Source organism: Mixophyes fleayi, chromosome 2, assembly GCF_038048845.1.
Source record: "Mixophyes fleayi isolate aMixFle1 chromosome 2, aMixFle1.hap1, whole genome shotgun sequence".
In the NCBI taxonomy this organism is placed as follows: domain Eukaryota; kingdom Metazoa; phylum Chordata; class Amphibia; order Anura; family Limnodynastidae; genus Mixophyes; species Mixophyes fleayi.
In genome coordinates, this window is record NC_134403.1 from 236577186 (window position 1) to 236587945 (window position 10760).

The window sequence follows — 10760 nt, forward strand, 5'->3', positions numbered from 1 at the left end:
CTACTTGAGTCATGGTTGGGTGCTGATCTGGAGCTTGAGAAGCTCAGTGGTGGGCTGCTGATCTGGATCACAGGTGAGATGGTCCTCCCTGGTGCCTTGAGGGTGCTCAGAGCCTGTTGTTGGCAAGATTGAGAGATTTGTAGCATCTCACTAGATGTTGATTGGGTGTTTCAGGTAAGAGCCATCGGTGGGCTGAGGCTCTTACTGGAGGGTAGCAGGCAGGGGTCAAAATAGAGGCACTGGCCTATGGAGTGAGTATGCTGCAGGTTAAGGTTATAGTATTAAAATTGCAAAAGACACATTAGTAACCTTTAGTAAAATTTCTGTACAGTCTGGAGCTCAGAGCCCACAGACCACAGATGAAGGAGAGAGAATACAATGCATTCCTCCTCATATTGGATGTGCTGCATGACTTCCCTGCAGTGTGCAAAGGAGATCACATGACACAGAAGAAAGCAGAGAATAAGTCAGAACAGGGCAAAGACTTTAATTTAGACTATAAAACATGTTTAATAAAACATGGCTTAATAAATGCACCTGTTTTGCTTCAAGCAGCAAGTATCGCTGGCTACTATATTAAAATGTTGGCAACTTCATAGTTGCCCCACTGTTAGTGTCCTTCAAAGATTGCACTTTCATAAGTGCAATCTTTGAAGGACACTAACAGTGGGGCAACAGCTTTCTACTTGATTTAAAATGTATTTAATTGTGAGTTTTATCTATTAAGGTTTTCTTTTTAAAATACTGTTTTCACTTGGGCAAAGTGTTATTTACTACATCTGGAATTGTTTGGGATAAATGCATTTCAGGATATTGCTTTTAATAAGAAAAAAATGGGTCTCATGATATATATCTCAATAATCCCCTCCTTCTAGAGGCAGAATCACATTTTCTCATCCCCTTATCGTTCAATACACTCCCTTTTACATGGCCATTCTGTGCCAGCCTCTGTTACTGTTTGTTCAATCATGCTTTACTGTTTGTGTATAAAGTTTTATTTGAAGTTCTGTTATCTCATCTAATCTTGTTTTTTTTCCCTATTATTACCATTTCTTGATTGTAATATATAACAACCTCTTGATTTACATCAGGATATATTGTTTCCTTTTTATGTGTCTCATATGACTATATGCTATTGATTATTGTAACATTATGCCCTACTTCATTGACAAATATTTTTGCTGAATGAAAAAAAAATATAGGTAACTGCCGTTGAAAAGAAATAACATTAGTGTGAGTGGTTGTTGGAAATGAATTACTGTAACTAATATTACAGTGTTTAGACATATGTTGCCTGTGGCAATGATTAAGCCACCTTTCCTTTTTTCCCCAACAAGGCTTAGATAATGTTTGCTATGCAAATTTCTCTGCAGCCTCTGAACTGGCACAACACACCTGGGAAAATCCCATTCTTTAGTCTGTATAGCTCAGGTAGAGTCAGGTGACAATGGAAGGGTGTATATAAGCATAGGTTTAGTTTCAGTCTCTTTATCGCTCAAAATTATTTTGTGGATTAGTCAGGTTTCTGGAAATCTGTGCAGGTACAGTAACAATTGCCCCATAACCTGAGTTTTTAGAACTTGAGATCATATTTTTCTCTCATTTTTTCCTCATTCTATTTACATTACTATATCTGTAGAGGATGTTTGTTCTAAATACATATTTTTTTGTATTTCAAAAGACAGTTTACTCTGGAGTGTGATTTACAAAAACAGTTGGAATTGTTTACAACTTAAAAATGCTATTTAAGATATTGCTTTACATGCAAAAATGAGGTTTGCTGTTGCATCTAGCTCACCCTGATTTGGCTTCTTAGAACCGTTCTAGAAGTAGTATCCCATTCTCTCATGTCATTGTGATTTACTTCATACCCTTTTACATGGCCATCCTGCGGTGGTCTCTGTTACTAGTTGCATCTCAAGATTTACTCTGTGGAAATCGGTTATCCCACATAATCTTGTTATTTTTTCCTATTATTATTAGTAATAATTGCATGTTAAAATAAAATAAAAGTAAAAACGTCTTGATTACCACCAGGATGCAATTTTCCCTTTTTATATGTGCCATGTTTGACCATTCGTTATTAATTTTGTAATTTTTATGTAACTAAATCAACACATTTCTTGTTAATTAAAAAAATGAGGACACTGCTGTTATTTTAAACAAAAAATAAGTAAGTGAAAAGTAACATTAGTAAGATTGTAAATATATATATATATAATAGTGGTTGTTGGACATGAGTTACTGTAGCAAACATTACAGTGTTTAGACATCTGTTGCCTCTGGCAATGATTAAACCACCTGTCCCCATTTTCCCAGCAAGGCTTGGATAACGTTTGCTATGCAAATTTCTGTGCGGCCTCTGAACTGGCATCATGCACCTGGGGAAAGTCCCATTCTTTCGTCTGTATTGCTCAGGTGGAGTCACATTACATGGGAAGGGTGTATATAAGCATAGGTTTAGTTTCATATTCTTAGTTTCGTCTCATAAATTGTGCTCTGGGTTACTCATTTTTCTGGAAATCTGCACAGGTACAGTAACAACTGTCCCATAACCTGGGTTACTCGATTTTGTGATAATATGTGTATGTGTTTTTCTCATTATATATTTTTTGCATTAGTTATTGCTTTAAAGTTATGTAAAAATGTATTTTTAAGACTAATTCTATGCCCGATTTACCCCTTCATATTAAATGCAACATTGTTTAAAAAGTTTCTTAGTTTAGTCTGGTGCAAGTTTTCTATGATTATTATTTTGGTTCAGAATTATATTTATTGTGGTTTTTTTAGTGCCTACAATGGCAGGAGGAAACTGTGAGATCAGCAGCATCTTTAACAATTATATATCAACCTTATATCCATTGGTCCAAACACAGCAAGTGTCTGGAGGAAATTTGGCAAGCCATGAAGATGACAAGTTACTTACCTTTGCTACTCCAGAGACATGTAGTGAACTTACAGGTAACTAAGAGCTATATAGAAGCGAAGTTAGCAAAGACATGTTCAAACTTGGAAAAGAAAAATATATTCAGCACACCTGAAACTACTGTTTTACACGAAAATATAGAACTTTTAAAAAAGATAAGCTAGAGACAGAGAGAAAAGTAAGGATGTTTCAAAGGGTGAGTGGAGAGAGAAAGAGAGGGTGAAAGAAAGAGGGGGAGAGAGACGAAAGGGTGATAAAAAGAGAAAGTGTAAATATGACGACCGCACATATATAAGAATATAAATTGTGCCACATTTATATTCTTAACCTTAATAGTACCTTATTTTCTGAAGCAGAACCATGTGGTTGGGCCCAGGACTTGCCAGCCATGTGGTCCCAGCAGCAAGTATTAGACTGGATCAGTTATAATGTAGAGAAGAACAAGTGGGATGCCACCCGTATGGACCTGACCCAATGTGAAATGGATGGAAAACACATTTGCCAACTCAGCAGAGAAGACATGAGGACAATGTTTGGAAGCCTTGGGGACAAGCTTTATGACCACCTGTGTCAACTGAAAGACTGTGAGTATTATGCCATGCTCATTAAGTAGTACATTATGTTATTAATATCTTTTATTAGAAATATATTGTATTGCTTGTCCTATCTATCTATTTATTTATCATAGAGGGTGAATGTAATTTGTATATAAAGTGTGTATTCAACTGTGAATTAGTGAATTCTGGACATTTCACTGAGCATGATACAGTAGTTTTTCAAGTTTGGTTCTTTAGTTAGTTATTGTTATATAGTTCACTGTAATTCTACAATATGTCCTCACAGGGCATACTCCTCTGCCATCAAACTTGTTTGATTCTGGAATATGCGGTTATGAGTTAAAGTTTCACCTTTCAGAAGGTTAGTTATACTTGACCTCATTGTCACCTCTTTTTGTCAGATAGTTCTCTCTCCTCAACTGTTGTGACTATTTTTTGTATTATTCCAGAAGGTCCTTCTGAATGGGATCTGATCTATGACTTCCTCAAGAATGAAGACAATTTGCACCTTGGAGTCAAGAAAGAAATAGGTATGGGAGCAAGCAATTAGCACTGTATAGTAGAGGGGGCCAAATAGACCATAAGGTTATGATGTATCACATGTAGTTAAAAATAAATGTTTAAAAAGGTGTGAGTATGTCAAGCATGATCAGAGGTGGTGAAAAAAATAACAGAAAGACAGAAAGGGACTGATGCTAGAATCTAACATAGGAAAAGTACACAAGTACAAGTTTGCATAGTTGTGAACAGATGCAGTCTTACACACAGAGATGCATACAGGCCTGTCAGTAGTCCTATCAATTGCAGGTGCCTGAGAGCTGGTGCAAATACGCACTAATGTTGAGGGTTACCAGCACTAACTAGCCTCTTCTGATTGGATGACTGCCAAATTCACCTTTGAAGCATATAGGTGCTATCTTCATTCATAGTGCATATATGATTTTGTGGGTGTATATTAAAACATTTCTTTTATACTCTTATTCATATCTTCGTATCTGCTGATGTATAGAGGGGTTTTATTTACTCTTAAAACAAATGTTGACATACGTTTGTTGTCCTGGTTGTGTGTATATATATGCAGGTATATGTAAACCAGGTGCATATGTGACTGGAATAGAGTTGGATGCATCTTGTAATGCGTACACCTCAGCATATGGCTGTAAATACATGTGGCTATATAGAGGTTAATGTTTGGATGCATATTAAGCCACATCAGTATTACCCTAAGTTATAAAATCAGAATTGATCGCTTTACTTTTAATTTCAGACTTTGATTTGTGCGGTGAGAAGACAATGGACCCAGGGTATTACTCTGACCCAATATCACCGGCCAGCTCTGAATCATGTGGATCTGGTTAGTAATGAAGTGTGGGCAGTAATTTTTTTTGGCTGGGGGGTTTGGGAGCATTTCTGGTCACTCACCTCCTGCGTTTCTTGATATTAGGAACAGTGCCATATAGCCCACAAATGGCAGATTCTGACACAGAGGTCAAAAGTCATTTGGATACAGGTCAGTTACTTCTAAATTCTAAATAACACTGACATACCATGAAAGACTAGAATGGACAATGAAGAGACTGTAAATTATACATTACATCAATTACAATTAAATTAAAGATAAAATATATTCTGTTTAATTTTAGAATTTATTTTGATATTTTGTCTTCAAGTAATAATTACAATATGTATTTAGTCCTAGGGCATCATGTTAAAAAAGGTTTTTAGAATAAAATAATAATAGTCTAATATTTCAGCATATTTACAATAGGATGTCGATGTACACCGAACATTTAGAAGGTAATTCTAGTTTGCAGTGTTTCTCAGATTTCTTGTTATCTTTATTAATATGTGAGTATCTGGTTTTGCTCTTAAGATGATTTCTCAAATTATAACAAAATTGATGGAAATCCCAGTAAACGAAGGAGAGGCCGACCTCGGAAACTGAACTCTGATAGCAAAGACATCTTGGGAACAAAGAAAAGCAAGCACTGTGAGTACAATATATAGAGTTCCAATACCCTGATAAAACTGTATGGTTCATATTGTATGTGCATTTGCTATGTAGAGCAGTTGGACGCATATGCTATTGTTATCTGCTATCAGCCATTTTAGACTATGAATGCATTCCTGTAGTAACTTTGTTTAAACGTACAGACTGGAAGTCTCATCTTGAAAGTCTAATCTCAATTAACTTTAATTCTAAAAAGATTGACATTTTTTCATGTATATTTGTGAATTTTTTTTAAAGCTCGTGTTTCATAAAGCAATCTTATAATCAATTTTCTTTACCTCTTTCCCAGCTGCACGTGGAACACATCTTTGGGAGTTCATTAGAGATATATTACTGCAACCAGATTTGAACGAGGGTCTCTTAAAGTGGGAGGACAGATCTGAAGGGGTTTTCAAATTTCTTCGTTCAGAGGCAGTGGCCCAGCTGTGGGGTCAAAAAAAGAAAAATTCCAGTATGACATATGAGAAATTAAGCCGAGCCATGAGGTTGGTGGCACTAATATAATTAATATTATCATAGATTTTAAAGGCGCCACAGCGATCTGCAGCACTGGACACTGGGGAAAATGGGGCATACATAAAACAGGTACATACAAGGTAGAAAAAAAGAATGGGAAACATGAAAAAATGGAGAGGGAACACCCAACTCATGAGAGAGTTTATAATCTAATGGGGAAATGGAACAGCTGAGACAACAGGAGTGTGGCTCAGCATGGGAATTTGGACAGTTGTGAGTGCATGCCTGTGTGAGTAGTATAGTTGGGAAAAGGGTGAGCTCTAATACAGAGATGGGCTTCCACAATACATTTAAAAATTTGAAGGCTGTAGGAGAGTATGATCAGGCATAGCAGTGAGTTCCGTAAGCAGGAGGCGAGAGTGAGAGGTGGTTGTCAGAGACAAGTGATGTTGTTAAGGGCTTTGCAGGTGAGTGTGAGTAGTTTGAATTGAATTGTGGAGGATACAGTGAAGGTATTAGCAGAGTGGATGGCAAATGTGGAGTGTCAAAAGCGGAATATCAGTCTTGCGACATGTTGGATGAAATACAGCAGTGAGACATGAGTGTGGGGAATTTCAGATAGGAACAATGGCTCATGCCTTGGGCTAAATGTTTCACTATAGGACAGCTTTTTGTAATATAAGCTTCTAATAACTAAGAGATCAAACTACAAACTAAAATGATTGTATTGACAGTGCTATATAACAACTACTGATGATTTAACTGGAGACCAAGTAAACCATAGACAATGAGATCATGCAAAATGACAAATTCAATTAACGCAAGAAAGAAAGGCTTTCTTATAATTAGTTATTTTTGTATCATGGTGTTTTAATGATGTGGTTGTAGTAATACAATTAAAGAGACAAAGCACACCCAGGAAACTAAGCTGTAGTGAACCCTTCAGATGATTAACAGTATTTTTGTTCCTACTGCGAGTGCGCACTCAGGTGAGGTTTCCAGTTGTCTGGAAATCCCCCCTCTACCCCTCCATGAACGATGGTGGGGCAAAATGTTAGGCATGTAACATGCCTGCTGCGGGCCCTGTACAGCAGCACCGCAGACGCTTCTCCAAATTTCTCAAAACGCAGCTGCAATCCATTGTAAGATGGCCGAAATGGAGCTGCTGCAGCCTCTCTCAGATGGAACGTCTAGGACTGGCTGTGTTTAATTTTTACTAGGTGAATCACACTTTAGCCAGTCTGCCTTTGTAATATAATACATTAATTGAATATATGCTATTCAATGTATTTTAATTTAAAGTTAATTATTAGCATAGATAACAGGAAATATACATAGGAAATAAGTGCCATAGGATGAAAATTAAAATAAAGCTGAGACACACAGAGACATTGTTTGGTCAGCTAATCAATTCCAGCTCAAACTTGTTTCCCAGTTGAAACTGCAGCAAAAAGTCTCTATTTTATTAATCACTATTAAAGTTATTCCTGAAGCCTTGTCCTTATGTTATTTGAGAGGTACATTTCTTGTTTAATACTGTGTGTATATATATATATATATATATATATATATATATATATATATAATTATGTGTGTGTGTGTATATATATATATATATATATATATACGTGTGTGTGTGTGTATATATATATATATATATATATATATATACACACACATACACACATACATTTATTTAAATATATAATATATATAGGTTCGACAGGTCTGGTGTCATCATGGTAGTGTTATCGATGGGTTTGTTTTTTCTTTTGCATTGTTCCGAATTCAGCCATTGAGACCCCCCCTCCCTTAAAATTCATATGTTTGCCCCTGTGATCAGTATTTTTAAAAAGAAAATTAAAACACTCCTAGTAAGCACCATTGAATTTATATTTTTATAGAACATTTGGCAAGCCAACTCATAGTAAGATTAGTTTATATTTTGACATCTGGGTTTTGGAGGGAGGTCACTGGGTCACTTAAAATGTGCATAACATATAGGAATAACTGTTCAACAGAAGCTAATTGCATACACTCCAAAATCCATAAGTGAATAATACTTGTAGATGACATTAGATTAGAATACACAAAGATATTTATTATCATATTGCTAATGTTTACAAAACTATTGGTGCAAATATTTTTATAAATGTATTTGCGTTGAATTACAGTAATTTTTATTTTAAGTTAATAATTATAATTAAATAATTAATAGTTAATAATTAAAAATTAAACTTTTTATCTTTGACATTTTTATAAGGAGAAATGTAAAGTCTGACTATTTTTATCTTCACAGATATTACTACAAACGAGAAATCCTTGAGCGTGTAGATGGCCGTAGGCTGGTATATAAATTCGGGAAAAACTCCAGTGGTTGGAGGCTGGAAGATAAAGTGTCCTTTGGATGTTAAGAGCAGAATGACAGAGACTGTGTGGATAATACTACACTGTGCATATATACGTCAGATTCAGGCCTTTTTTTTAAGGACATTGATGTAGCACCATTATTACGGTGCCAATTACTTAAGCTGATATTTTAGCTTCAGTAGGTTATTGTAAACCACTTTTACTTTCATAATTGTTATATTTTATTCTGTTGTAAATAGATTACTGTATTTAGAGTAGAAAAATAATGTGATACCACAAGTCTAAAAGAACAAAATAATATTTAAGCACAAAGTGAGGTATGTTATAAGGTATATAGCACCATACCCTAACATTTCACATACAGAGAGACATGTCAGTCTACTTTGGTACCTTTACGTTTATTTCAAAGGTATTCAACAGTGATGGACTGTAACTGGTTAACATCCAATGGACACTTTATCTTCATACATTATCTGCTATAGAAGAAGACAAACCTTTTGGTTCAGCAGGGATGTCTATAAAATTAGCTTTTTAGAAGATCTTAAAAATGTGCAATCTTTTATTGTATATTTTGTCCAAATATGTTAACTGTGATCTCATTAGTTGTTAAAATCTTACAATTTTGTCACTTGCTACCAACTGATCTAGTAATTTTCTCATATATTGTCATAATAAACAGATCTTTAATTTCCTTCAAATACAAACACAACTCCTGCCTCTAAAAAGAAATATTCAGAAACTATTTAATCTTATTTTATTAACTTGTTTTCACAAGCTTCCTTTCACAAGTTAATATGCTGTACTCACCCTAACATATGTTTCTATGCTCTAGCATATGAAATGGAAATGGTTTACATTTTCCAGACAAAAACAATATTCTTGCTTAATAAAAAATGTTTTTGGACATCCCCAGTTTCAATAATATACAGCCTTAATAAAAGTATTACTGTTTGGATATCAGTTATATTAGCGCTATTCGTGTAGACAATATGTACATTTTCTATAAAAATTACTTTTATTTTCAAAATAATTTTGACTTTTTCGAAGCACTTATCATACTGACTAATTCACTATTTCAATGTTTGTTTGTTTTACATACCTGATTTTTCAGCTGGGCTGGCAAATGTTAATATTTTGTCATGTAAATATTTTACATTTTTTATAAGCAAATATGTTTGTGTATATTATGATGTAATATATATTAGTCAAAATAAAGAGCTATTGCATGTGTACATGGTACATGAAAACTTTATTGAGATTTGATCATTGGTCATAGAAACAAACAAAAAATAAGGTATACTCACAGGATAGTTACGTGATTACCAGGGGCGGATCCAGAAGTTAATTGTACCGGGGGCGATTCAGGGGGGGGGGGCGATTTAGCCCCGCCCCCTTTTTGACACCTAAGGCTGCTGACGGCTGCACACTATGTGCAGATACGTTCAGCAGAGTAAGGGAGAGAGTCCTGCCCAACTGCTCTGATTGTGTCAATCAGAGCAGTTGGGCAGGACTCTCTCCCTAACTCTCTCTGCTGAACGGATCTGCACATAGTGTGCAGCCGCCGGCAGCCAGCCCCTGCTAGGGGGGGCGATCGCCCCGATCGCCCATCCCCTGGATCCGCCACTGGTGATTACATAGTTAGCAAGGTTGCAACAAGACAAAAGTCTATCAAGTTCAAACCATCTGGATTAGCTGTGTTGATCCTGAAGAAGGAAAAACAAAATCCTAGTGTATGTATAATCAAAGTTGGAGATACCATTTTTTTAAAAAAGGTATCCAATCTATTTTCAATACCTGTAAAGACGCTAGAAGTAATAGCCTTTTTTACAAATATTCTGGCTGTCCTACATTTAACTTTTTTAATGAACATGTTTCCGGCATCTATTTTGTATTTATTATTTTATGTATTTATTTACTATTTAAGACTGAACATAAATTCCTGAACAGGGAAGCAGTATGAGGTTGTGATATCACCTTCAGCTTTGCTTGTCCTATTGAAATTAATTGCAAGAAGCACTGGCCAATCTAATTTTTGGCATTGTTACCTATGCTCTGAAAAAAATGATAGTAATTGAATTTAACCATTTATTTTTTTATAAAAAATAGTATAAAATGCAGACTGAAAGGAAGTCAGTTTGGATTTAAACTTAATAAGTCATTTTTTCCCCGTGATTAAACAGTAAAAAAAATAAGTATTTTTAAAATGAATATCCCAGTAAATCTCAAACACATCATCAGAACTTTAGTACACACAAACAGACATACATAGAACAAAAAAAATAAATTAACTATAGTTTGTTTTTGTCTTTTTTATAAATCATCAACTTCCCAAATAATATTACCTACAAACGGGGCATTCCTAATATATTAGCTCCTCCTTAAATTCTCTTCTGCTAAGGTGTAGGAACGTTTCTCTCATAGTGAGAAATATCATTTATTA

At 35.1% G+C, this 10760-nt stretch overlaps 1 protein-coding gene across 3 annotated transcripts; it reads left to right on the forward strand.

The window, feature by feature from the left end:
* Positions 1–1440: 1440 nt before the first annotated feature.
* On the forward strand, positions 1441–9552 carry ELF3 (E74 like ETS transcription factor 3). Of its 3 annotated transcripts, none has more exons than XM_075195659.1 (10): positions 1441–1541; positions 2791–2961; positions 3280–3510; positions 3770–3844; positions 3933–4013; positions 4751–4837; positions 4928–4993; positions 5357–5473; positions 5784–5979; positions 8250–9552. In XM_075195659.1, the coding sequence occupies exons 2-10, from the start codon at positions 2799–2801 to the stop codon at positions 8362–8364; spliced, it is 1131 nt and encodes a 376-aa protein (XP_075051760.1). In that variant the 5' UTR covers positions 1441–1541; positions 2791–2798; the 3' UTR covers positions 8365–9552. The 3 variants fall into 3 exon arrangements, with proteins under 3 accessions (XP_075051760.1, XP_075051758.1, XP_075051759.1); XM_075195657.1 differs by lacking the exon at positions 1441–1541 and adding an exon at positions 2361–2532; XM_075195658.1 differs by lacking the exon at positions 1441–1541 and adding an exon at positions 2361–2532 and having other exon boundaries at positions 3283–3510.
* Positions 9553–10760: the final 1208 nt, after the last annotated feature.

What these genes read in the sequence shown, in the direction of transcription:
- ELF3 (XM_075195657.1), top strand. Translation starts at nt 2,376, where the DNA reads ATGCACCTGGGGAAAGTCCCATTCTTTCGTCTGTATTGCTCAGGTGGA. An exon ending in CTCTGAATCATGTGGATCTG is followed by an intron (nt 4,838 to 4,927) that starts GTTAGTAATGAA and finishes TCTTGATATTAG; the next exon opens with GAACAGTGCCATATAGCCCA. An exon ending in CAAAAGTCATTTGGATACAG is followed by an intron (nt 4,994 to 5,356) that starts GTCAGTTACTTC and finishes TTTGCTCTTAAG; the next exon opens with ATGATTTCTCAAATTATAAC.